This window comes from Natator depressus, chromosome 3, assembly GCF_965152275.1.
Source record: "Natator depressus isolate rNatDep1 chromosome 3, rNatDep2.hap1, whole genome shotgun sequence".
NCBI classification, from domain to species: Eukaryota; Metazoa; Chordata; order Testudines; family Cheloniidae; genus Natator; species Natator depressus.
In genome coordinates this window covers 157,596,927-157,624,827 of record NC_134236.1, presented here as the reverse complement: position 1 = coordinate 157,624,827, position 27,901 = coordinate 157,596,927, and the positions used below count along the sequence as shown (strand labels likewise).

The following is a 27,901-nucleotide window of genomic DNA, read 5'->3' as shown; positions in this document are numbered from 1 at the left end:
CCAGGTGAGTACGGTTTCTGAGGTTACTGTGACACAATGAAATTTAATTTTGCAGAGTATCTGCTGCAGAAGAGCCTCCCAAACGCTCACCTTCTCATTACTGCCTGTGAGACACTTTTCTTTCAAGACTAATTCATTTTTTCAGTCTGTAGTAGCATAACCAGGGTCCCTTAGGAACTTCCTGGTTATCACTAAGATGTGCACCTGGGCTGAGTGGACATTCCCAATCGCAGTAGGAATAGAACTCAGATTCTCTTGCTCCATGCACAGGGGGCTCTGCCATTTGAGCTAAAGGATGATGTTCTGTTAGCTTTTAGCTTGGCTGCTAAATGAAATCCAATAGGCATGTGGCACCAAAAATTTGTGCAAGAACATTTTTAACACTTGTGATGTGGGTCACAGCACATGAGAGGAGAGGAGAAATTCTTGTCTTGCCTTTAATGTAAATGGCAGAGAAACCTCGGTGTGATTTCTATAGCGGGTGTGTTGCATTCAGCAGGGTGGAATGGCTATTAGAATAGGAGGATTTACCATCCAACAAAACAGTTAGAAAGGGGGAAAAAACCTCAGCAGAGGAAATCCAAAAGCAGATTATGAGTAATGGCTTTCTGTTTTCTCTAGCTGATGTTACTCTTTGGTTTGTTGTCGTACAGTGAATGGTTCTTGCATAAGGGGATGTTTAAGATCGATAGCTTGCAACGTTATATGTTGGCATGGAACAACCTACTCCTAGGTCTTCATTTAGTTATGCCACCAGAGAGGAGCATTTTGTTAGTAATGTCCGTGTGACTCCAGGTGACTGGAATAAAGGTGTTACTAAGATTGTGGCATGATAGGAAAAGGTCTTAGAAGGGATTTAGAATAGTCTATTGCGCCGGGGAGGTAATATGGGGAGAGACTCAGAATATCCTTGTGTATTGCTTAAAATTAGTTATCAAGGTCTTGCATTTAAGGCCTAATTCAATGACCATTGAAGTCAATGAGAGTCCTTCCTTTGACTTCAATGTGCGTTGGATCAGGTCTACAGAGTTGAAGCCTCAGATACCACAGTGTTGGGTGCTATGATAGAACCTATGCTAGAGAGATGGTAAGATGCCCACTCTGCTTTTGAGATTCATCCCTCTCTGCTGGTTATTCTTGAAAAATGCAAAAACCAGTTATGACTAAACTTGCTTGTTACAATTACTTTAACAGCCAGGAACTCTACTGAACGAGACACTTTTCTGCACAAGGAAGGTCGAAAGAGTCCTCCGGCAGTGTGTAGTGACAAGACCCCTAAAGTATCAATATCTGGGAATTTCTCCTACCACCACCATGGCCTGGCTCTCGTTCCTGAGACGAGGGAAATCAAAGCCACGGGTGCCTTCGTGCAGGGTAGCCTTCCAAAAGCCCAACAAACTTCTTCATCAGAATTACGAGACCTTGTTGGAGACATGCTTGAAGAATAAATGCCTGTTCAAGGATGAGAACTTCCCAGCTGACGTTTCTTCCATTGGAATGGGATCACTGCTGCAGAAACTGCCCCCAAAGCTACAGTGGAAGAGGCCACATGTAAGTGATGTTCAGTGAATGGTTCTTATGTGAGGGATTGTTTACACTGGATAGCCATTAATGGTCTGAGTTAGCATGGAACAACCTATTAATAGGTCTTTGAAACAGGGTGGCTTGCCCTTGGGCTGGAGATCCGAGGGCAAGTTAACCCTGGTTACAGAATGAGTCCCACCTGAGGGGAATCAGGCAATTTCCTATAAAGAGGAGAAAGTGGCCACAGCAAGGGGGAAGCTCAGCAGGCTGTAGTGAGACTGCAGAGAGAGCAAAAGCCTCCTGCAGGGAAGATCCTGAGGTCAGGGGAATTGCTTCAGCTTGAGAGGGGCTAACACGGGAAGGACTTTGACCAGACCAGGAGAGTTTTGGCTTTACTCAGTTGAAGGCTGGAGGGAAGACTGTTGTGTCTAGTTTTGAACTTCAAGTTAATCAGCAGGGCTGGTGTGATTTGACTGGAAAAATCCTACATGGAATTTATTTGGGGCCCCAAGAAGGGGAAATGAGGTGAGAGGCTGCCTGCAGGGCCGCCCTTGGGCCACCAGGGGTGTTGTGAGGTGGCCGCACGTCTACAGTATTCATTTAGTTATGCCTTAAAGTCACCAGAGATGGGCATTTAAAGTAACAGTACATCCTTACATTCATGTGGAAGCTGGTGTAACTGCAGTTTCATAGCTGCCCTGGAACAGCTGAAGGGAGAGCAGTTTGTTTTAATTGATTAACAAACTTTCGTTGGTATTGATTTGAGTCTACTATTCCCCTTTAAACAGAGATGAACACAAGTGGAACATGTTGTGTCCTTCTAATATTGAAAGGACTTCTGCCCTCAAATGTCACTGGGACATGTGTGCTCATGTATCAAAGGACAAGATGTTGACCCCTCTTTTTTCTGACTATATTTTGTAGGACATTACTCCAAAATACAGACTATGGTTCTCCTTTGTTTTAATGAAGAGCTGATTTGTGGGGAGATTTATGGTAGAAAAGAATTTCCCCATACCCTCATGCCCCAGAACTACTTGCTAGATTTATTTGACATTTTTATGGCCCATGACATTACGGAGAATTTGTAATGTTCATCTGTCCCTGAGTAAAATATCATCTTGATTTGATGGAGAGTGACATATGCAGAGAATGTCTATGCATTGAGGAAAATATACCACAGTCCATCCATCTGTCTAATATAACCTTTCTGTTCATCATCATAGGTGCAGTAATAAAGTAACATAGTGGCAGGTTAGAGCAGGATTGAATGGATGGAGCAAAGTGGGCCCTGTGCTCTGGAAAAGCCTCCACATTTTGTATTTCTACCTGTGTACCCTGGAAGTACTTGCACAGGTTTGAGGTCTTTTGCTCTGAAATCTCCACGCTGCTGACAGCCGCGGGTTTTTAATTGCAGTGCAGACCTACTCTGTGACTGTTCGCCTAAGTACAGGCTGAGCAGTTTCATCTGAGGTAAGGGTTAGTATTTAATTACTCTAAGTGTCTTTTGAGTGCTTGGCATTTCTCTGCCACCTCTCATGGGGAAGACGACAGTGAGAAAATTAAATTGAGCAATTTGTGGATCATAATAGTGAAAGAGAATTTTGACATTTATTTTATGAATTTGCCCGGAGAGGCATTGGAGAGTAATAATACGTCTTCTTTCTGAACTATTACTCAGAATTTTTACGGCCTCAGAAAGTTCTTCAGCAGCTATCGGGTTTTTTTTCTTCATTGTCTAGCCCAGTTATTAGTCATAGCCATTGAAGACGTGACAGGAGGTAGCCTCTGCTGTGAATTACATCATTGGAATCTCAGTACTAAGAGTAAAAAAGTGAGCAGCATTTTAGAATTTCAAGACAAGAAACAACTTTAAAGTTAACTTTGAATATACGTATCAAGAACCCAAGAGTGAAAAATCTTATAGGGATTGTTTTAATGATCTCCAAATCAGGCATTTCAAACTCAGGAAATGCAAAGTTAAGGCTACACCTAAAAGAAATCCAAACATGTTAAGGTAATAAATGCATAGTTTAATAAATGCATGACACTGAAACCATCTCAACTCTGCTGTGTATTTATACTATGAGAGGAGCAAAGGGAGAAAAAATCCCTCATGTATCTTTAAAAATCAGTTTACTCTGGAACCCCAAACAATGCCTCGGTGATAATCGGATAGTTATTTCATGGCGTCCGTACAGGATCTGATACCTGACCTGTGCAGCAGCAGGAGTAGCCCTGTTAGGAATAGAGCTGGGTAAAATTTTTCAACCCAAACACTTTTTTTGGTGACAAATGCAGATTTGGCTATACTGTTGTTTTGCAAATTTGGGTCAGTTTCACCAAATTGTTCATTTCAAACATTGTTTCACTGTAAAATTTTCAAAATGAAACGTTTTAGTTTTTCAGTTCAAAATGACTTCTGGTTTCAGTTTCCACTCATTGTTTTTAAAAAAAATCACAAAACATTTACAAATTGTTCAAAGTGAGACAAAGCATTTTAATCAACCCAGAATTAATTTTTTTCTGACTTTTCATAATTGCCAGCAAAGTGAAAAATCCCTGATTAGCCCAGATCTAGTCAGGAAGGAGTGAGATGACTTCCCTACACCATCTTCTAGACACATGGTAGAGACCCCCAGAAGCAATGTGATTGAATGTCCGAGAGACCTTTGACTCCTCAGAAACTCACTCCATTAGTGGTGAAGTGGCTTCAGAAGAAGCTAGTCAGTCCTCAAGGTTTTGCAGGACCACTGCAATGATTTGACATTCTCTCTCTCTCTCTCGGTCTCGTACCTTCCAGGAGCTGCATAAAACTCCAATATTTTATACTGCAAACGCCAGACGGCTTGATCTCTGCCAAGGATTGGTTGGTAAGGCTCCTTTCTTCTTTGTATATATAGCTATACACAGAGCAATTTAAGCTTAATTTGACTGTGTAAGACTGCATATAAAGGGTGTTGATTTCAATATCATTCCAGCTCTGCATAAAATGGATTAGGAAATTGTATAATATGCTCAACAAATAAGCTAAAGTTCTAGGCTAAGATGTGATCCAAAGATGTGTCCCAACTAGTTGAAAGTTCCATTGTGTGCCATAAACATGACTTTTATTAATGTTGGTGCTGGAAAGTGAACTGACCTTGTCTTCATACTTGTCTATAAAGTGCCATGCCTACTACGTAAATGATAACAACAGAAGCTTCATCACTGTGGCTAGTCACTAGAGCATGTAATGTATTTCATATCACATAGACAGCAGAAGGGCCTGTGAATACTGCAATACATGTATGTAGGCACAATGCAGGCTTTGTGTCAACCTTGACTTGCATTTGCTATGAAATGAGAAGAGGAAGGGTGGGTAAGTTAGTGAAGGTGTGTGAAGACTTGTACTCTTCTAAATGGGAGTGTGGTCTAGTGGTTAGAGCAGAACTGTCACGCTCTATTCTCAACTCCACCACTGACTTACTGGTTGGACAAGCCATATTTATGCTTCAGTTTACCCAGGTTAAAAGAGTAACAGATGTTCTTAGGCTTCATTACATTTGTAAAGTGCTTAGAGATCCTCAGACACAAGTATAATAAACGCAGAGCATTACTGTTAGAGCTGGTCAGGAAATGATTTTTTTCCCTGTGGAAAAAATTCAAATTTTCGTAGTTTTCAAGTTTTGGCAATTCTGGTTGTTGAAACAGGAAAAAAAAAAAAGGTTTGTTTCTTTTCAATGAAAACCTAAATATTTTCACTGAAAACTTTTTTTGTGTGAAATTCCAAATTAATTTGTACTCCATTCCAAATGAAAAGGCTATGAGAGGACGGTTACAACACTAAACCTGTTTTGACTTAATAAAACACAAATCTAGCTCATCCCAATTTTTTTGGTGTAGTTATAACTTAAAAGCACCCAACCTGCTGCTTCCTTCAAAAATATTTGTCAATAACGGCAATAATTGTCTTGATTCCACCCAGTGTATTTGCTCATTCTTTTGTTACAGAAAACTGCTGGTTCCTGGCCGCGTTGGAAGCGCTGACGTTCCACCAAGACATCTTGGCCATGGTCATGCCGCAAAACCAGAGCTTTGATAGGAAGTACGCTGGCATTTTCCATTTCCGGGTGAGTGTTCTTCCCCCTAGCACTGGATGTCCTCAAAAACCATGCCTTATGCTTGACGGTGCCGTGACTAAAATCGTGTTCTCAGATAGTCCACGTGCAATTCCCGTTGCCCTCAGTGAGCGCTGAGTGAATAGGTAACTCAAGTCAGGAAATGGGTGTCATCCCAACCCCCCCTTTAAATGAAGTGACACACTCAGAGAGTCAAAATAAAGTCACCCCTCTTGGTGAATATAAAAAGCTTATGCACAATCCTTCTATCCAGCTTTGGCTGCCCCTATGGTTACCTTACTCCCGGCTAAGTCTTCCCCACTCCTACATCCTCCAGCATGGCTGCCCTCAGGACCCATCTGTTCCAAATCTTTACACACTTGGTCTCTCTTTTAGCCTGAGAGCTACTCCCATCTCTCTTTACCCCACCCATGTATAAAAACTTGCTGCATCTGTGAGGCCGCAGAACCCACTGACCACAATAGAGTCATCACCCTCTAACAGGTTACACGTTACTCTGACAGCCTGTTACAGCCCATAGCTAATAGATGGGTCCTTTTCTACTGTTGAAGATGAGGTTACTTCCCAGTGAAATATTTTCTCATTCCTGTCCCCTTGCAGTTTTGGCACTTTGGCGAATGGGTTGATGTGGTGGTCGATGACCGACTGCCAGTCAACGAGGCTGGTCAGCTGGTTTTTCTCTCCTCCGTTTGTAAGAATCTCTTCTGGGGAGCCCTTTTGGAGAAGGCATATGCCAAGTAAGTGAATCGTCGTGCTTTATGCAGATAATCTCTGTCTACAATTTGTTGCCTCCTGCATATGCAGTTCTTTCCGTCTAACAAATAGGTCTTATAGAATTTGCCACATCTGGAATATTGTGTGTGGTTCTGATCTCCATACGTTAAAAATTTAAAAGCTACCACCGTGATAATTAGCACCAGTTAGAACCCTTGTACAGGAGCCCATGGAGTCAGAAATACACTCACCCTAGGAGAAGGCTCTTCTAGGGTAGGGTTGAAATGGTTGGTGGGCTGGGGAAGTTTACATTGCCACTGCAAACATTGTGCTTATTCTGTGACTCAGTATAGTTCTTTAGGTCAAGATTTGGAAAAATGACTGGTGATTTGGGGTGCCTCCATTTTTGACTATCCAAGTTGAAACACCTTAGAGGGGCCTCATTTTCAGATAGGGCTGAGCAGCCACCCTCTAAATATCAGGCCCTTTTAAGATGCCTCCAGTTGGGCACCCAAAAATTGAAGGACTCACTTTGAACCACTCCACAAAGTCACGTTTGAACACTTCAGTCCCACTCTCCGGGGCTGTTAATCCAGCTCCATTCATCAACGCTAAGAAAGACACAGCGCTGAGAAGAGTAAATTAGGTGATACATGACCTTCATAATCTTACAAGGAGACACTGAAGGAACTTAATGTATTTGGTCTGAAAAACGACCCCAAGAATGGGAGAGAATTCTAAATAAATATTAGAAGGGAGACAATATGAAAGAGGGAAAATTAATTAATTTCACTGGACTCTAGCCTTCTGTCAATGAGAGACTAGCTAAAATTTGAGAAGATTCCATTTTGCTTTGCTATTCTGAAATAATATGTTAATGGTGAGGAAAATCAGACAGTGGACTAAAGTCTTAAGATACAGTAGATATTCAGAAGAAACTAGCTAAGATATGATTACGAAAGGAATACTGTAGGACATCCTTTCAATACTTTTTAGTGAAGGGGCTTAGACTAGAAATAGAGGAAACCAGAAGTCCCTTCCAAACCTGAAATCAATTATCTGTATTCCCCTCCTCCTGAATGTTGAGGATTCATATAAAATGAAGCATGGATTTCAACCTTCACTTTGGTTTTGCAAGCCCATCGTGGGGTTTGCCTCTCTCTAGTATCACTCCATCCCTATTATATATGTTTGTACTACAAATTAATAGCAGATAAACTGATATCTCTCTTGCTAGGCTCTATGGCTCCTATGAAGATCTGCAGATTGGACAAGTGTCGGAAGCACTGGTGGATTTTACAGGCGGAGTTAATATGACTATAAAACTGGCAGAGGCTCCTCCTGATCTATGGGATATACTGACAAGAGCAACCTACAGCAGATCTCTCATGGGTTGCCAGACACATTTAGGGGTGAGGCCCAGTCTGATGTCAAATGGATGGATAGGCTAACACCAGCAACATCTTTCCTGGGAAATTTCCCTCCAGCAAGCTGAGCAGCAGTTTATTATACAGATCTCTCTCTCATTTGTCAATAGCTGCCATCCCTGTGGTATCTAGGATGATGCACATTAGCATGGTTCAAATTTTTTATTTAAAAATCAGATTTCTTTTAAAGCTTTGCATGCCTTTTCTAAACTGCCCTTGGTGTTCCACATTTCTTACAATCAGAGATGGGGCTGGGCTTTGGGGCTGGGAGTGGAGCTGAACTGCAAACCTACGTCTTGAGATTTGCAAATGGCCCTTGTCTTTGTAATGGGCTCAGCTAAAACCCCCATTCTAAATGCCCTGCAGACGGGGCGGCATTGGGAGCCCAGATCAGAATTTTGCAGCTGGAGCCAGTCTGTAGTTGCACTGGGCCAAATTCGATCTTCATGTACACAAGTGTAGCTCCCATTGTCTCCACTGGGAGCTTCATCCACAGAACTGAGGGCAGCATTGGGCTTAGCTGTTGCTTTATTAATACATTTATTGCAGTTTTTTCTCTTTTTCTTCCCTGTATGCAGACAGCAAGGGTCCTAGAGAATGGGCTGGTGGCTGGCCATGCCTACACAATCACTGGTATTAGAAAGGTAAGGACAACGCTGGTTCTCTAGCTCCAGACTTGTCTCCAATGCCAGCAGCATTCCCTGGTGCAGCCTTGGGTCAGACCAAGAGCTGGCTGTGTGCCGTGTTGGGGAGCCTCATGTGCCGTCCACTCCCTTTTAAGTGATGTCAGGGTGGCTTGAAAATGAGGAGTGCTTCAGGCAGGTTTCCTTTCAAAACTGCATTCTTTTTACCCGCAGGAATAAAACATAGGGGACACTGGCTCGGCCTCAGTGTAAATCTCCGGCTGTAATTGACTCATGGGCTCTGCTGACAGTATAACCTACAAGAGCATGCAAAGCCAACTGGTCTAAATTCCCTTTATCTTAAAGTGAAAGGGGCTGGCCTATTTGAATTCTGGGCAGGTGGGCCTAAGCCAACCTAGGACAGCCATGCAACTGAGTGAGGGGCCACAGAGCCCAGAAGCCATCTGAATGCATGGGACAGAAAATGAAAACCAAGAATAGGAATGTGGGGGCATAGGTTTAAAATGAAGAAACTGGATGGGGACACAAAGCACAGAACCCCAGACAGTGCCCACTGTTCCACTAAGGAGTTTGAAGAGATGGTGGCTACTTTGGTCAGATGGTGGATCTCAGTGATCAGCATCCTATTTATTCATTAGCAGGTGCACAGTCAGGGGGGCAAGTGTCCTCAGGCCTCACCCCACCCCGCTGATTGGGCTCACCCCTGACCCAAAGGTTCAACCTCTGCTGGTAAAGAGGAGTTAACCACCCTGGCCCCCATTTATTCCTTGGTGTCTTTGCTGAGATGGGAGCCAGTTCTGGTAGTGGTCTGAGACTCAGTTCACCCAGGCCACCAAACGGCCGTCTGTTACAACAGCGATAGGCCGTTGCTGATGTGAGGTGCCTTTGCAAGGAGAGGTGAAAAGGCTCAGTCAGAATCCCATTCACCAGGTGCAGAGTGCCTGACTCCAGCATGCCTAGTGCCCGGGGACCATAGCCCTGTCGCCTCTGGGGAGGCTACCAGCAGTAGCACTTGCCTTGAAACAGTCTTTGCATGCAGGGGATCACAAGCACGGCTGCTGTGCCTGGTACCTGCACAAGGACACAAGAAGGCGAGTGAGGCGAGAGGAAACCTCCTTCCACCCTCTCTCTGCCCCCTAGACCAGGCACAATGCCACCCCCGCTCCCCATTTCCCCCAGTTACATTCAAATTCAGGAAGTGCTACAATTAAGATTCTTGTAGCAATGTTCTAGGCTGCCTTGGATTATTAGTCCTACTGACAGAATTAGTCTTCATGGCCCTGTCCTGCCCTCGGATATGTGGGCACGACTCCAGGTTGATTGCTAGGGAGTTACACAGATGTTGGCATGTGAGGATGGTTTTATTGTTAAGACCCTGGACTAGGACTCAGGAGCTTTGGGCTCTATTCCTGGCTCAGCCACAGACTTTCTGCGTGACCTTGGGCAAGACACTTAATCACTCCCTGCCTCATTTCAGAGGTCCGCATTGAGCAGAGTCATTGAAAAGAATAGCGGGAGCACCGTTATCATCACACTGGTTGACATCAGTAAAAGGAGAGGAGTCACCATGGCATGTTATGCAAATGTAAACCAGACAAAGGCTGCAGAGACCCTGGTAAATTCAATGTTGTTTGTTTTGTGCAGGTGACTTGCAAATATGGACCGGAAAATTTAGTGCGACTGAGAAATCCATGGGGGAAAACTGAATGGAAAGGAGACTGGAGCGATAGGTGAGTGAAACCGGGAAGGGCTAGTGCTGAGGAGGGGTTTGGGTGGATGAAATGATGCTGCCACCTGCGGGCATAAATTAGTGCTGATGACATCTGCGTCAATGGAACCGCTGCGGCTGCTTTCAGATACCCTTTGGTTTCAAGGCAATGAGTTCATGGAGGTATTTTGCTAGAGCACCCAGTGCTAATGCAGTTCAACCAACTTAGTTATTTCACACATGCTGCTCCCAAGCACTTAAAACAGAACGTTGGTTCTGCTTTTTTTTTGTCAAAGGAAACATAATGTAAAAGGGGTTCTTCATAATGCCAAATGATGAACGCGGTGTGTGATCTAGCATCAGACACAGGTGTTTTTGGATTACCAGCGAGGCTGCTCCCAGGACAGCAAGAATAGTAAGGTGATCCAATATCCTATATCAGAACATTCACCGCTTTGTCTGTGGATCAGGCAAGACCTTCTATATACTGCAACTTCTGGGATTCTGAGATTAGAGTGGGGCAGGGTCTGAGCTACCTGCTCTTCAGGGAAGTAGGCGTCAGGCTGGCTCTGAGTATGACAAAGTGGAAGGCACAATTAGAGATGGCAAGGGAAGTGGTGGAAGGGCCACTGAATCTGTGTTTACATGGATGTAGTGGCTGGGAACTTCCTTTCCCCCTACAGAGGGCATAGTAAGTACAGTAGTCACTGCCCCTCCATCGCAGAGGGACGGTGGCTGCTATTCCAGCTCAGAGGCTGGAGTGACAGCTGCAAAAGGACTGTGTGGTAGCCCTGCAACCTACCCTCATTTTAGGTTGGGGCAGATTCCTTCTTCAGCAGCTCCAGTTAGTTCCTTGCACAAATCCTCTTTGTTCAGGTTTTATGAGGGAAGGTGTCTGGATTTCGCCTTGTATGAGGAGAGCGTAACTTTCCTCTGATCTGTGTCTGTCACATGACAGCAGAAAAGCCGGCCACGTTGAAGAAAGAATGAAGAGCATACCGTAGGCCTGACTTGTAAATCACTTCCAGCTGCCTCTGATACTTGATGCAGAATATTCTTCCGATTACGTGTCCTTCGACACAGAATTGACCAACAAAATAGAACCCAAGGTCTATATTTTAAACATTTGGAAGCCACATGTATAATCTAATGAACTGGCCAGTAGAGCTGGCTGGGAATTTTCCGACATGTTTTTTCTTTGGAAAATGCTGATTAGTTGAAACCAAAACTGTTTTCAGGAGAGGGCCTTTTTCGATGAACTTCCCATTTAAAAAAACAAAATGGGGGAAAAAAAAGTTTCTAAATTGTTGAAATGTTCCATTTTGATATTTTCAAAATGAAAAAGTTCAATTTTTCAGGTCAAAATGACTTTCTTTAGAAATATACGTGAATTTATAGGAAAAATGTATATACATTTTGTTTTCAGATTTTGACATTTCATTCTTTCAAGGCAGGAAAAAAATTCAAAATCTCAAAAATTCTCATGGAATGGGACAACCCCTAGCTCTGCTGGCGAGTGTGCTATCCAACATTAGTGCTCTCTGCAGGAGAAAATCAGAACAGCTCAGCTGTTTTACATAGGACCTCTATGGCTAGCAGCTAATGGAGGTTCACCTTTAGCTCAAGCCTGTGCTTTAGGTCTAGGGGGATTTAGGTTCTCTCCCTGCTTCTGATGTGCCATTCTGAGTGTCCAAAGTGCAGCGTCTAGTGTGAACCCTGAACTGCTTGGGGCCAGAGATTTGTTGCAGCAGGAACTCATCTTATAGCAGATGTCTGTATTGAGCTTCTTGAACTTGAAGATAGATTTGGAGCATTTATTTAGTTATTGCTTCAAAATCAGCTGCTTTGTTTCTGTCCCTAGCTCTGGGAACTGGGACCAGCTCAGCCCGAAGGAGAAGATTTTGCTGCGGAGGAACCAAGATGATGGAGAATTCTGGTAATGGAACTGTGAATATCTGAGCTCCTCTCCTCCTTCATCCAGCGCTAAGGCCGCAGCTAATGCTGAAGCTAAATCTGCTGTCTCTCTGCTGTGCTCTAAGATGAGATATGTGCATAATGCTTTATAATTGGAACGCTTTTTGTTTTTTAACGAAACAAAGGGAGAAATTACATGGGGCTGCTACATTGCCACCTGGTGGGAAAGGGACATGAGAAACAGCCTGTATGATACAAGCACTCTTCTATGTGAAGTCAAGAGCGCTTTCAAGAGCAGAGGAAGAATCTTTGTCCAGTCCCTTCTGACCTTAAAGTCTACTTGTTATCATATTTTCAACACAAACCCAGACAAAGCTTTGGTCAGGCAGACAGTGTTTGTTCAACTGCTTCCCATTCCCATAGATTTTTGCCACCAGGTGGCAATGTTGCAGCCGGTTTCATTATACTTTTTCTTTTGCTTGCATTCTCATAATAATCTCTTGGCTGCTGTCCTTTGTTGGGCCTTTAGTGATGCATTCACCACTTGCATGTTGCTGTTGGAGCAAACCTTAACTTCTTTACCAGCTAATAATATGTAGGGATTACCATAAGTAACACAGAATGGGGCAGTGCTGGGAATATCCAGCCTCTACTTTTTAACCACGGATTGGCTGCTGACTAGCATCTTGTGGCGGTCTTTTCACAGGATGTCTCTGCAAGATTTTAAGACCCACTTTGTAGATCTGATGATCTGTAAATTAACTCCCGACCTGATGAGCCAGGAAGATGGGAAGAAGTGGATGTATTCTCTGCAGATTGGGAGATGGGTCAAAGGGAGCACGGCAGGCGGCAGGATGAGGCCCTACAAAGGTGAACGGTGCTTGGGTGCACTTTAAGGGATCCGGATTTAGACTTTTCTATGTAAATAGTAAAGAACGGAATTTGTTCAAGCAAAGCAAAATTTGCCTCAAGACCCAAAGCCCAATGTTACCCTGTTGTGAGCAAAATTTGACATCTTTTTAAAAAGGTTAGAAAGTGTGGCAATGAACAAGTAAGGGAGCCAGCTTATTCTCCATTACCACTGAAATCAGGTTGTTTCCTTAGGATGGTCTGGTGCTTATGGGCCTATTGTGGCACTTAGAAGAGGTGGTTTCAATTCCTGACTCTGTGACTTGAGCAAGCTGCTTAATATTTGATTTTTTCAGAGATGCAGAGCATCCACTAGTCCAGTTGAAGTCAATGGGAACTGCATGTGCTCACACCTCTGGCAGTGGGTACCCCTGTGATTCAGTTGCCACTAAACTGAGGGGAAATAATTCTTCCTTCCTCCCACCCTTTGTCTTGTCTGCTTAGATTGTGAGACCTTCCATGGCAGGGCCTCTCTCTTACTATATGTTTGTGTATTACCTAGCACAGTAGGGCTCTCATTTTGGTTGGGGCCTCTGGGGGTTATAAATGAACTGCTTCCCCCACTCAGCCTGAAGCCAGGTATCATGTGGAAACACAATGACAAAATGTGTGATGGAAAACGTGACCAGAAGGTTTTTATGTTTTGCTTCTCAGACACATTTTGGATGAATCCCCAGTACTGGCTGGAAGTTTTGCAGGGTGACGGCAGCAAAAGGTCCCTCCGTTCCTGCAGTGTGCTGGTGTCCCTGATCCAGAAACCCAGCAGCAAACACCGAAACCGGGCACCTCACCTCTCCATAGGGTTTTCCATCTTCAAGGTGGGTAGAAATCTGATCTGTGGTAGAGTAACTGGGTTGCCCTGCCCAGCGTGAGACACTTCCTAGCCCTCCAAACCAAGTGAGAGCTCTTCAGATCCTTGGAGTTACATATCCAGCAAAGCCCAGTGGGCTCTGTGTTCTCACCTCCCTGTCTGCATGTGGCTCCTATTCATCCAAGAATCTCCTCTTGAATCGATGGGGTTGGGCCCCTTCAGACATGGCTTTCCTTGAGCTTTTCATCAAGCACAGGACATGCTCTGTGTTTGCATAGTCTTTGTCAAACTGCAGGGCTGTAAAGGAGCTCCAGCTACCCCAGTATGTACTGGGCTTCACCGTGCCCAGGTGTGTGTGTGTGTGTGTGCGCACCAGGGTCTGAGGGAAGGGCTAGGACCCTCCTGAGCAGAGGCTGGATACAGAGTCCTCCTCAGGCTACCATCCATACTGGCAAAATCACCCCACAGGGGGTGGGGAGGGACAGGGAGCTGGCCCTGGGTGTGATGTTGCAGGCGTGTGTAACGCACTGGTGAATGAGTGCTATAGGTTCCCCCTCTGTGCCCCAGCCATAGAGGATTTTAATCAATGACAGCTACTGCTGGTGAGGTTCCGCTCAAGCTGTTGCAGCTCCTGCTTTTAGCTCTGGAGGTCCCCGTTCAATCCCTGATGCGGCAGCCGTCACATTTGGAAGGGGTGTGGCCCATAGCGTTATTTCCTCTGTCCTCCCAGCAGCTCCGGGGGAACGTGCAGCCTGCTGATCAGAGATTCTGCGCAGCCCCGGCTCCTGTGGACTTTAGCTGGAGTTGTGGGTGCTCAGCTGTTCTGAAAACTAGGGCCACTGTGCCTCAGTCAGGTACAAAGCCTCCCCGATTTCCTGCTGGGGCACTGTGCACCTCTAGCTGCAGCACCAAAGTCCTGTGGGCCACATTAGCAAGGGACTCCCTTCCACAGAGAGCTTCCTGCTGACTGTTGAAAGTGCTGAGGGTCCTGTTGCTGCCACGTGTTTCAGCAACCCAAGCTTTACTGACCCAGCCTGGCAAATAGGCTGTGGATGGCCTGGGAAAGATTTTCAAAAGGAGGAATCCAGGCTTTTTAAGCTAAGGAGCCCCATTGAATCCCCTGAGCTGCTTCCAGTTGTTAAACTACATTTGCTGTTAGCTGTGAGCCAAAGGGCTCTGAACTCCCTGACTGATGGATTCTCTCTCTTTCTTCCCTTTTAGATGGGCCCAGAGGTAAGTCCCTCTCTGCCTTCTGTTGGAGTCACATGGGGGCAATGCAGATGCTATGTCACCACCTGTGGAGCTGCGAGTGCCTTTGTTTCTTGACCAACAGTTCTAAACGCCTTAATACAGGTTTTAGAAAGCATTACGAGAAATCATGAGTTAATACAGAGCTATGACTCGGGCTGTGTTGGGAGGAGCATACCTCAATTCAGCATTAAGGCCCTGCTCCTGGGCTGCATCTGAGCTGCGCTCTGAGCAGCGATGGGGCAAGGGGAAGGGAAAGGTGACATGTCATCCTCCCACTCTTGGGATCAGCCAAGGACTGGGATGGGGCCCAGCATTAGTTAGAGGAGTCTCAGGGTAACTCACCCTCCCACCAGCTCACTGTTGGAGATCTCCTGGGGAAAAGGCTGCAGGTGTCTTCTGCCACCTGGGCTTTGCCAACATTTATAGGATGTTCTTAACCCTTTCCCCTTCTCATGGGACTTTGGGACCTGAGCTGGGCTCCTGGGAGTTAAAAACTGAGGAGTGAGTTTGCCCTGACTTACACCCCTTGATCTGAAAGGGGCTGGAGCAGGTATAAGCCAGGGCAGGATCTAGCTCTGATCTTGTATCTAGGAATCCTACACCTGCTGCCCTGCTTACCACTTAACTCACTTCCAAAGTCAGTGTCCCCAGGAACTTGGACTGGTAAAGAACTAACTCTAGCAAACAGTCACTCCAGCATGTTTGCAATGTTAATTACCTTGTGTTAGAAACAGTAGCCTCAGATATGGGCTCTTTCTGAACTAGGGATGTTAGGGCACCATTAGGAATACAAGTGAGATTAAATTTGCCAGCACAAATGGGCTTGACCCAGATTAGGAGAACACTACAGCACTGTCTGTGCTGCATGCATGCTAATGGGGAGACCAGGGCTGGTGGTGGCTCGGAGTTGAGTTTCAGGTTTGTATCTAACACCGAGATTAATGCTGAGAGATGTAAAACTGAGACAGTTTTTGGAATTGGAACTACAGTGATTCACGGTATTGACAGAGGCATAAAAGCTATGAATGTAATATAAGATGCATGGTAAGAGGCAGCCCCATGCCCCCCTAGATGAAATTGCTGCATTAGCATGAGAGAAATATGGACAAAGGGAGAAGAATAGGAACTCCATAATTCTGCAAGAGAGTGAAACATCTGAGCCGTTTTGAGGCACAGCCCATGTAAGGAGGCTGCAGTATTTTGGCCTGCGGAATAAAAACCATTTGTAAGAGCAAAGAGTGCTGCACCCTTGAGTAGGACCTGGAGTATCGGGGATACACACACACATGGAGGCCTGGAAGCTGTAGCAAAGACTTAAGGTGGAATTCTCCCCTCACCCCACTAAGGTTCTGGAGCACTTTGTCCTGGTGCAGACACAGTGTAGGACCACCACGACAGGTGACCCTAGAAATCCATGACCCACCGCGCAAAAAAACAAAACAAAAAACAAAACCTCTTGTGCATGGGGCATGCCAGGGCAGAGCTGGAGAGCATGAGGAAAAAGCTGAGGATGTAGCCATCAACCTAGGGCATTCTGTGCTGCTGTGGGTAGTGCAGTGCTCAGAAGGCTGCTGGAGCTTAGGGCAGCTCCTGGCTGTTATACCTTTCACTGGAGGCTGAAATGACCCCTGCAGCAGCCCAGAATCAGAAGGGTGCAAAGGTGGCCTAAGGCCACTCTTGCCCCATCCCCCCAGTCAAGTTCTGGGCCGCTGTTTCTAGTGAGATCTGAGCATGCTGCAGAGGGACTTGGGTGGAAGCCTCATTGCTTGGTGATTTTTAAAATGGGACAATGAGAATGTACCGATAGGACAATCTGGCAGGAGGACGGACAAGGAGATTGGTCGTTTGGCTCTCTGATTAGATCTCTATTGTCTGCCTCCTTTGCTTGTGGATTATGGAAACGGGATGTGCTATGGCAGGTTTTCTTTAAGCATGCCTCCTGGGTTCTCCACATGACTTTCACCTGAAACCAACGGGAATTCCCTTTGTTTCTTCCCTGGCCAGTACCACAAAAGCAACAAAAAGCTGGCGCCAGCGTTCTTTGCCAGGAACCCCTCCCTCAACCAAAGGCGTCTCTTCCTGAATGAACGGGAAGTGACTCAGGATTTCCGGCTGCAGCCTGGGGTCTATGTCATCGTCCCCTCCACCGCGGAACCCCAGCAGGAGTCCGAGTTCATCCTGCGGGTCTTCTCCAGGAAACACGTCCTTGGGTGAGATGATGCCATACCCTTGCTTGTAGTGTTTTCTTGGTGCTCCTGGGATAGTTGTGCCTTTCCACCGGGGTGGTGAAGTTATAGGTCAGTGCTGTCTGCTACTGGGCTGGATGCAGCTTAGGATAAGTACCTGCTCCATAGCTTAAACAATGCTATTAGTCTATATCCTAGTGTTGAACTAGGAGCACTTGGGACACTGTGCATACTGTATGGGGAGATGCAGGACACTGATTACTGGTCTTGTCTGCACTAGGATATTTTCCCTTACGTTTTCCACCGTTGCTACGACTGGTTCAGCACCATGGCTGGTAGCAACGGCGAAAGCTCTAGTGCAGACTAGGCCCAAGCAGCCACTGGCCTTCTTTCCACCACATCCAGGAGACCTGTTCTGTGCAGCGTTAGCTGATGTAGTGCTTAAAATGCCAGCAGCTGCCTGGAGCCATATTGACACTATTGCTTCCACTAATGGAGTTGCAATGGTGGGGAAGATCCCTACTGTAGACACAGCAGCTGTGTGTGGGCAGGTTGGGGTCCCTGCGTGGGAAGCAGAGGAAGGAATTCTGGTTGGCAGGTGGAGAATCACATGTGATAAGGGCGACACTGTCTAACATTTCCATTGTTTTCCATTTGCAGTGAAATGGGCGGAAATTCAAGTTTCATCCTTTCCAAGGTTAGTTGGAACGAGGGAGGTGGACTGTTGGAAGTTGTGTTTCAGATCAGGACTTTGGCTTTTCTCCTGTGGCAGTGCTCTTCTGTGGCAGTGATGTGGCGGGGTTGAGTTCGTTTGGAATGTGAGACCTCCTGGTACAGCACTTTAAGACTGAGAGGCCACGTCTTGTTCTATAGACAGAATCTCTTGTACCATGAAGGTGAACATGGTATAAATATCCAGAACAAGACAAGCAAACCAGCAGACACTTAGGCTTTTTCACTGCTGTGCAAACCATTCTTTTTGGTGAGATCATCACAATTCATCCTCACTCTTTCTTTTCCATCTGCCTGCAGAGGGTCTCCCTTTTATTTACTTGTGTTCCTTCCCACTCTTCTCCTTTTATGTACTAGCAAAGTTGAAACCACAGTGGGAGCCGGGCAAGTAATTGCAGTGGTGATGGCAGGACAGGGAATGCAGTGAAATTTGGGAAGAATGTGATTGTATGTTGGATACTCCTGCTTCTATCTCTTCAGTTAACATTGACTTTTTTCTACCCTAAAGGAAATAATTGATAAACATGAAGGCAAGATTTGTGAGGATTTCTTCAATAAGCATTTTGAACAAGTAAGCGTACACGTTAACTGCCAAAGGAAATGCCGCAAGGCCAGCCGCTTGTGCTGCCAGAGCAATTGTGCCAAGAAAAGTCAGAGTGTTGTCAGTTGGCAGCTGGAGTGTGCTGGAAACTGGTGGGGAGCGTAGGAGATCGGCATGAGGGTACAGCGTGAATGTCACGCGAGGAGTTGTGCAATACGTAAGCAGGCGAGAAACATGCCAGTTAGAAAAAAACACTCTTCATTAAATTCACGGCACTCAGCTCACGTTGGGTCTGCTTAGGCTTCTGAAAGCCATTAATTTGCACTGGATGTGCTCAGAAAGTTAACATAGGCATTAGCAAAGCCGCTCCCATCATCTGATATGCATGGGGAACAATTAATAGTGGGCTCTTCAAACTAACAGAGAAAGATATAACACAATCCAATGGCTAGAAGTTGAAGGTAGACAAATTCAGACAGGAAATAAGGCGTAACTTTTTAATGATGAGAGTAATTAACCACGGGAACAATTTAGCAAAGTGGTGGATTCTCCATCACTGTCAATTGGAAAATCAAGATGGGATGTTTTTCTAAAAGCTCTTCTCTAGGAATTATTTTGGGGAAGTTCTCTGGCCTGTGTTCTGTAGGAGGTCAGACTAGATGACCACAATAGATTGATGAATAGCCTGGCTCGTAGAAAATCAATATTTATTCTTACAGATTGTTGTTATTATTATGGAGCTGATTTTCAAAGGTGCTGAGTGCTGGCAGTTCCCACTAATATCAGCTGGAGCTGCAGCTATTCAGTTCTCCTGAAGATCAGGCCCTGTTTAACTCTGAGAATTAGAGCTGGTCAAAATTTTGTGCATAATTTTTCACATAATTTTTTGTTCACATAAAAAACAGCGTATGTTCACAAATGAAAATTTCCACAAAAACTTTTTGGTTCTGACAAAATTTTTCGGTTGTAAACATTTTAGAAATTTTTTGAGGCTTTATTTTTCATGGGAAAAAAAACAAACAGATTTTTTTCCAGGTTTTTCAAAATTATTTTTGTTTCATGTGTAACTTTTGATTGTTGTCATGGGGTGTTTTCTTGACTCCTTGGTTGGATGAGTGTGCACGTAAATACTTGCTACACTCATTCCAGCTGTCTTTCACAGGGGGGTTTTCCGTGTTTTGAACAGTTTTTGGTTTCAGCAACTAAAGTTTTTCAGCAATCAAAAGTTTCCAGAAAATTTAATTTCAGTTTTTGGAAACCATGAAAAATTCATAAAACAAAAAAAAAATCTGTTTTGAAAACTGAAATGGAAATATTTTTAAATTTTCCATCTTTGCTGACAATGTGCTTGATGTGACAGATATCACAAAAGATAAAGAGAGTCTTTTGAAAATAATAGGCCAGATTTTCAGCTGGTGAAAATAACTAAATGCATAAACGTCTGTGGAGCTTCGACCATTTTATACCAGATGAGAATGTGCTTTTAACAATCTAAAGGTCTAATTGAACACCCCCAGAGTCAATGGGTGTCTTTCCATGGGAGTTGGACTGGGATTGAAAAGGCAGATAGTGAAGACAGGACATGCTGGGAAATCCAAGGAGGGGAAATTTATTACAATAGTATTTGTCTCCTTTAGCATCCTGAAATAAACGCTGTCCAACTCCAGAGGATCCTGAATAACGTGGTCTGGACACGTAAGTGCTAGGAGATAATAGTTTAATAACATTAATTAGGTGCTAGTTAGAGATGAGCCTGAAGTGGACCTGTAACTCCCAAACTCCCTCCCTGAGTTCTGGGAGTGGAGGAGCTGGTTTGAAACCCTGGGTCTGATCCTTTTCTGATAATTTAAGTTCCAAATTGGATTCCAAACCAGCAAGGATCAGTTCTCAGGATTTGGTACAGATGTGGCCCAAAAACACAATGCCTGACAAGTTTGAGCAATAAGTTGGCTGAGTCCCTTTATACTTATGCAGATTAAGGGTGATGTAGGCACAGGAGAGTAATGAGTATAACTGGCTGGGAAATGGCTTTCTCATGCCGCAAACTTTTGAGACTTCAACAAATTTTCCCCTCAGAAATGGGGATGAAAAGTCAAAATCTCAGATATTTTCACAAACAGAAAGTTTGGGGAAAAAAACAGGATTCAGTTAGTTGAAACATTTGGTTTCAGTTTTGACTTTTTATCATAATTAGCTTAAATTAAAGACAAAAGTTGCTTAAGAATATAAGAACGGCCATACTGCATCAGACCAATGGTCCATCAAGCCCTGTGTCCTGTCTTCCGACAGTGACCAATGCCAGGTGCTTCAGAGGGAATGAACAGAACAGGTAAGCATCAAGTGATTCATCTTCAATCCAACTTCAAACTAGAAAACCAGAATTTTTTGTTAGAAAATATCAAAATTAAAAGTTTTGACCATTTCAAAACTGTTTTTCCTAAAATTTTTCAAGTAAAAAAATTTGTCAAAAGTGACCATTTCCCATAAAAAGTTTTGGTTTGACAAACTGGCATTTGCAGACAATAGAATTCCTGATCAGTTCTAATAATGGGCTTTACCAGCACTAGTCTCTTTCAGTGCACCTGTCCCTGGGTAGATAAAACATCTGAAGGGTTGCAAGTTCCTTTAATTTTCTCAAGGGTGAATGAAGATTGCTTTTTTATCTTCATATCAGTATCTTTCGAAAGTGACCCATTGGGTGTTGTGAAATCTGTAAGGAAACTAACCAACCGAGGTGGAGTGTCTTTACTCTTCATAGGCAATCAGTTTGAAGACATTCATTTCAAAACTTTACTGTGCATGATGCATATTTAATAAACAGGGCTATAATGAGATTACAGCATCTTCGCTTTCTGTAGAGTAGGGATCTGTGAGTTATGGCTTCTGCTTGGTGGAAGCAAACAGGCAATCTATAATCATGAGTTGCAACAAGATTAGTTTCTTTCTGTTTCTTTTCATGTAACTCGTGTATGGCCCAGGAATGCTCAGAATTAGGTTTTCAATTATGCTTGTGAGTTTAAAAGCTGCCTGTCTGTGTGAGAGAGAGAGAGAGAGAGACACTAAGCACCAGTGTTTCAATTCATTGTGGCCAGAGAAGCTGCACCACAGATGAATTAGGCCTAAGGAGATTGAGTGACTGCTCCAGGTCACCCAGTAAATCGCATTTGGGATTACAATTTGGGGTGCTCTTTAACTGCTATTTCCGGTGTTAGCTACAGGTAATGGGTCATAATGCTCTTCATCACATGGCCGCAGGGAGCTCCCATTGGCTTCCATGGGAATTACACCCATGCAGCTGAAAGTGGAATCTGGCCCACTGTCTTACATTTTTGCCTTGCCCAGGTTGAATCACAAGTGATGTAACTTGTAAATGAGAGGAACAGTGTCACAAAAGGTTTGGGGGGGCCCAATCCTATCCCCAGTGAAATGAATGGCAGTTTTGCCACTGAGTTTCGAGGGCAGCAGGTTCAGGACCCTGAGGTCTATTTTACTGAGCAGTGTTCAATTATTCACCATAACAGTCCTCTCTTTTCCAGATCTCCAGAGCTTTCGTCTGAGATTTAGTCTGGATGCCTGCCAAGGTATCCTGGCACTGCTGGACGTATCCTTTAGCTTGGGCTGTATATTTATTTGACGCACCTAATACCTTACCTGAGCTTTATTCTCCATGGGGGCGGGACTTACACTGTGATTTCTATACCATCGGGGCATTTCCCTGCTCACTGATTTCCTAACTCCCAATAACAACAATTCAGTCAGGAAGAAATGGGATTTGTTTTGTAAAGAGCCAGATTGTGCTCTCATTGAAACCAGTAGCAAAACTCTCATTGATTTCAGGTCCATAGTGAAGGGAGAACTTCACAGAATTCATAAAATTATATTGACTGACTGTTCTTTGTTTTTTGGTTTTTTCCCCCCAATTTTGGAGTCTCTGACCCTTTACCAAGACATCATCGACCTTAACTCCTCCACTAAGCTTAATGCCACTGGCACACTGAGTATTCAGGAATTCAGGATCCTGTGGAAGAGGCTGCTTTTCTATCTGGTACAGAAATATTTTACTTGCCTCCCTGTGTACTTCTCAATCGGTGTTGGCTAGGAACCAGTTAAATCCCAAGAAACCAGTCTGATCTCTGGGTAGCTATGAAGACTCACGAGGATGTGGACTGGATGGAAAAGCTGCCTGCTTGTCAAGACACAGGGAAATACATAGTCTTAAGCAGGGCAGTCACCGGAGGTGAGGGAGGATCCAGCGAGAATGGAGATACACCTTTGTAAGAGGTGTGTACCCAGGAAAGATCAGTGCTGGTGCAGCATCTGTTTTCGCAGAGGTGCCTGCTTTTCAACCCAATTGACCTGCTGTCTGTGACTGACGCACAAGAAGGTCATGGGCTAGGATCCACAAAGGGATTGATTTCAGAGTGGCAGCCGTGTTAGTCTGTATCAGCAAAAACAACGAGGAGCCCTTGTGGCACCTTAGAGGCTAACCAATTTATTGGGGCATAAGCTTTTGAGGGCTAAACCCCACTTCATCAGATGCATGAAGTGGAAAATACAGTAGGAAGATATATATACAGAGTACATGAAAAGATGGGGGTTGCCTTACCAATTCTAAAGGAATTGAGGCATCCAACTGCAGGAGAGCATTTATGGCTGTGGATCGTGAGCAGATATAGGCACCTCTCTCTGGCCCAGAGTTATGCTCCAAACTACTCTTGGGGGCAGGGTTGAGGCCTCACTCCTCTCCCCAGCATTTACTGTTGGCTAGTTTAGGCAACTCTCCACTCAGCTTGCTGGCTTCTGAGAATCCCATTCTTAGGCGCCTAACTCTCTCTCTGTTCATTGGTATAGAGAGCCTGGGCATCCAACTCAGGGCTGTGAATTCCACCTGGCAGCAGAGCACTAGAAGTTAGGCATTGCAACGCCTAAGTCCCTTCATGGATCTAGCCCCAACTGATTTAGGGAAAGGTTCCATTGTGAGTCACTGGTTCATCTGGGATCAGAACTCTGGACCCTGTGAACTTTAGTCAGGGCATATTCTTGCGTGTGGGAACACCGTACCCCTGAATAGATGCTTCCTCCACACATTGCAAACAGATTTCTTGGGACCAAATTCTGCACTGACTTTAGCCCCTGTGAAATCCCACTGGAGTCAGATTGTAAATAGGACAGACTTTTGGCCTGTAACTTTTCCAGCTACAACTCCCAACTCTGCGGATGCTTTGCAGAGGAAGTTACTAGAGATTCCTGGTTTCCCACCAGGTGGAAAAATCTACTCCTTTCCTATATTATTATTACTACCACTAAGTATAAGTAATGAATTGCTTTGACTCCTCCACGTTGATGAGCCCCACACAGAGCGAAGTGGGGTTTGTGTTTCAATGCTGCTGACCAATAGATCTCCCCTTCTAAGAGGCTCAGAATCACTTTTTGTTTCTTTCACTTGTTTGATTTTTTTTTTTTTTTTTTAAAACAGGAAGTTTTCCAGAAGAAAGATGTTGATAGATCAGGAAGTCTGGATTTAGTGGAATTGCATGCAGCTGTGCAGGAGACAGGTGAGCACCAAAAGGCCACTGACTTTTGGCAAGTAACCACATCCTCATAAAAGCCTGGAAAATCCCCCAGACTGGGAAAGAACTAGAAGACTGTACCAAATGCCAGTAAGAGGGGCAAACAACACACAACCCCCTCTTCCCCTTGATGGTAGCTACTTCTGCTACTCCCTCTAGCTTCTCTCCCAACCACTGTCCCAGCAGTCAGGTTAAGGATACTTTATCAGTGTTGCAAGGACCCCAGACCTTGGCTTCTGAAAGTGATTTGCAGCGTGAAGTTTCACTTTAGCTTCGTGTACAGTATATCCACGTCTCACTGACAGCTCTCTACTAGGGTAGGAAGGCAACCACTCCAAAGTTAACTCTCCGTTATAAGCCCTATTTTGAACCTATATGATCGCCACAGAGTCATAACTAACTTCACCTTAACCGATTGGTTGTGTGTGGGGGTGGGAGGGCAGATCCTGAACTGGTACAAATCAGTACAGCCCCATCAAAGTCAGTGGTGCTAATACTGATTTACAGCAGCTGAGGATCTGGCCCTCTATGTCAGCTAGACAAGCACACAAGCAGTAGCAATGTCAGACTTCATTACTTTAAGATCTTTGCCCCGATCCTGCCAGGAGAACTACACAGGTGGACCTCTGCATTTGGGCAGAGCCCCACCGACTTCAGTGAGGCTCTGCATGGGAGAAAGGATTCACTCTCACAGTTCTTTTAAGGATCAGGGCTTTTAAATGCTCATGATTTATTGGCAGTTTTTGCCTCCATCTGGTTAATTAAAGTCATTTTGCTTGGTAACATTCAAAACTGTGGCTATAATAAAGAGGTGAAAGATAACCTCCAAATCCAGGTATTGCCATTACATTAAATCATGAGTTGTGCTTTCCAGGCACAAATTCTGAAGGACATTTGGGATGAATTCACCTGGATTTATTTGTGAGACAAAAAAACAACCACATGGACTTGGAGAGAGATCCCCACACCATTTTCAGGGTCTGGATAATTTTCCCCACTAGTTTCAGCCAGATATTCTTCTTCACCTCTTTTCCTAAACTCTTGTCTTATATTGCTGCTAAGCAGGTTCTTTGACTTACCCCAGAGGTGGCTGCATTGCAGTGGCGGGTAGAAGGAACTGTTATATTACTTGCCCTACCTCCCATGGATATTGTGAGTAGAGATGATCCAGATTTTGAGCTACTCAAAGTTTGGGGATGGCATTTGGATCTGGGGGCCTGGTTTAGGTCAGTCCCTCATTTGAGGCATAGTTAATGTCTATCAAGGACTTTGAGATCCTCACATGAAAGACGCTGGAATAGGGTAATGTTCTGTTAGTTTTGCAGTTATCCTGTGATGCTCTGGATGGCTGCGAGGTGCCCTATCATTCCCTTTCTTCCTTTCTGTAGGGATTTCGCTCAGCAACCAAGTCTGTAACCTAATGGCGATCAGATACGGCAACCCTGACCTGAAAATCAGCTTTGAGAGCTTCGTCAGCTTCATGCTGCGAGTGGAGATCATGGGGGGTATGGATGTTACTCAGCATGTCACTGATGCTGGACTCCAGAGCAAGTCTGGGGCCCCTTACAAAGCCATTCAGCTCAGTCCCCGGGGCTGCAAGGTCCAAGATATGGGGCTTGGTTCTCTTCTCATGTAAACTAGTGTAGAGCAAGAGTAACCCCACTGAAGTCAATGGAGTGAATTAGAGGAGAATCAAGCCCTCAGCCTCTTTCCCAGACTCCTAGGCCAGGCAACCTGGAGAGGTTTGGCTCTGTGGAGAGAGCAGGTCTTGTATCTGATACTGCAGTGTTTGCTTGTGCAAGGAGTTAAGGGAATAAGAGATGTTCCTATTATGCAGGAAGCAGGAGGACCTGTGATATGTCCCAGCCAGAGCTGCCATAGAGAGGGAACTGTCCTGATCTCCCCAGGGCTCAAATGATCACAGCAGCATGAAGCAGCTCATACTCCGCCCCACATGTCACTGGCGAATGTCCCTTATGCCCCACACAGGCATTTTGAACTGTGCTGGACAGGGTGGGGTCCCCCTAGATCTGCTAGAGGCTCTGCATTTCAGTTCACTCCTGGGCTGGCGAGTCTGAGTTGTCCTTGTCCCTGTTGGCCATCAAATTCATTTCCCTCATTCTATTTCTTCACAGAGGCCTTTCAGAACTTAACTAAAGATGGCAAAGGGATATATCTCCAGGAATCTGAGGTAAGGCCATGCACTTGCCCGTTCCCTGAAATACAGCTCCATGCCTTAGACCTCTTTGCCTGCTGTAGTAAAGGGCTTATTAGAACAACAGGGCCTGAATCAGCACTGCCATGCACCTGTGTGCATGGTCTTTTGCACCTGTGCATAGTGACTGTAAAATGCTACAATCATTAACCAGGCCTCACAACACCGATGTGAGGTAGAGAAGTGTTAGTTATCCCCATTTTATACATGGGGGGAAACTGAGGCACGGAGCGCCTACAGTCACACAGCAATTAATGCTGAGAACACTGGAGTCCCAAACTTTTGCATTTGCCACAAGATCATCTGCCCACCAATAAAATGCAAGAGATCATACTTTCTTGGAGGGCTAATTGGGGATATAAAATGTAGCCAATGGCTTGGATGTGTGTATGTGGTCACATCACGATCTGCTGCTGGATGGAATCTATACTACACATGCTCCAGTGTTCGTAGGCTCCTGACAGTAATGGAGCTGCTTCTCTTGCACCCTGGAGACAGGTCATGTGTTCTGGGATCTGAAGAGCACAGATCTTAGTTCCTGCTCTGTGGGCCTAATTGTGATCCCACTGTAGTCAATGGTAAAGCCCCCATTGACTCTAATGTGAGCAGGATTGGACCACATGGGAGGTCCTTATACTGTGTCGCCACAGAGAGAGAACCCACAACCGTCCTACTCCATTGTGAATCTTACTGAAGTCCAGTTGGATGTGCTAGTTCAACCCACTTTCCCTGTTTATTTTACAGTGGATGATGATGACTCTCTATTCCTAAAGCAAAGCAGCGGAGGAGGAATGAGTTGGACTTAGACACACTGGCCCCTCCCAGGACATGGAGGGCTGTTCCTTATCAACTTGTTATACATGCTGGTTGCTTTGGGCCAATCCTGCAATCCCTACTCCTGTGAGCAGTACCAGGTCAGCCAGTGGAGTGGCTTACGTGCATTAGGACAACTGAAGTGAATACAGGTTGCTGGATCAAGCTCTTTCCATATGGATAGATTTTATCCCATGAGGATCTACTTTTATGAATAGATTGGATCTAAAGACCTGAGATGCAGTGAAATGAAGATCGGCTTTTATTTTTAATACATCATTTCAGACACCTCTAAGAATCAGCCGGGGGGACTACAGAGTTGTGGATTCACTGAGAGACCAGGGGATTGCAAGCTGGGACACACAGTTCTTATAACTAGCGAAGCTACCAGGATGAAAAGTCCCTTATTGGATGCCCTGAATCTGTAAGGCTCCCCATAGTTTTAAGGTTGAATGTAGTTGGACACTGTTTTTAGTAATAGATATGTATATTATGGTAATTCCCAAAGGCTCCATCCAGTTAGGATTGGGGCCACACTGTGCTGGGCGATGGACAAACCTAGAAAGGAGACGATCCCTGCCCCAAATGGCTTATGCTCTAAAGACACAAACACAATCAAATTCCACAACCTCTCCAGGCAAATGTAATCCAGGTCCCTTCCTCCCTCCAGGTATAAAAAGAATCACTGAAAACTATCAAAGAGTTTGGAAGCTGAAGTCTAAGCTTTAGGGCCAGATCCGCAGGTGGAAATTGAAGTCAGTGGACCTATGCTGATTATGCCAGTTGATGATCTGGCCCCCTTGTTTGTTGTTTAGGGCTAA

General features: G+C 44.8%; 1 protein-coding gene across 1 annotated transcript; it reads left to right on the top strand.

The window, feature by feature from the left end:
* Positions 1-1,314: 1,314 nt before the first annotated feature.
* On the top strand, positions 1,315-27,901 carry LOC141984547 (calpain-14-like). Its single transcript, XM_074947622.1, has 21 exons — positions 1,315-1,551; positions 4,328-4,397; positions 5,518-5,636; positions 6,246-6,382; positions 7,597-7,771; positions 8,365-8,430; positions 10,075-10,160; positions 12,000-12,074; positions 12,759-12,922; positions 13,616-13,783; positions 14,414-14,421; positions 17,028-17,233; positions 17,870-17,906; positions 18,450-18,512; positions 20,120-20,177; positions 22,019-22,083; positions 22,459-22,527; positions 23,959-24,037; positions 25,441-25,557; positions 26,188-26,243; positions 27,896-27,901. The coding sequence occupies exons 1-21, from the start codon at positions 1,315-1,317 to the stop codon at positions 27,899-27,901; spliced, it is 2,061 nt and encodes a 686-aa protein (XP_074803723.1).

Bases quoted from the DNA above. Each gene is read 5' to 3' on its own strand.
- LOC141984547 (XM_074947622.1), top strand. From the start codon at position 1,315: ATGGCCTGGCTCTCGTTCCTGAGACGAGGGAAATCAAAGCCACGGGTG. The intron at 7,772-8,364 runs GTGAGGCCCAGT...CCCTGTATGCAG, and splicing joins GTTGCCAGACACATTTAGGG to ACAGCAAGGGTCCTAGAGAA. The intron at 8,431-10,074 runs GTAAGGACAACG...TGTTTTGTGCAG, and splicing joins CAATCACTGGTATTAGAAAG to GTGACTTGCAAATATGGACC.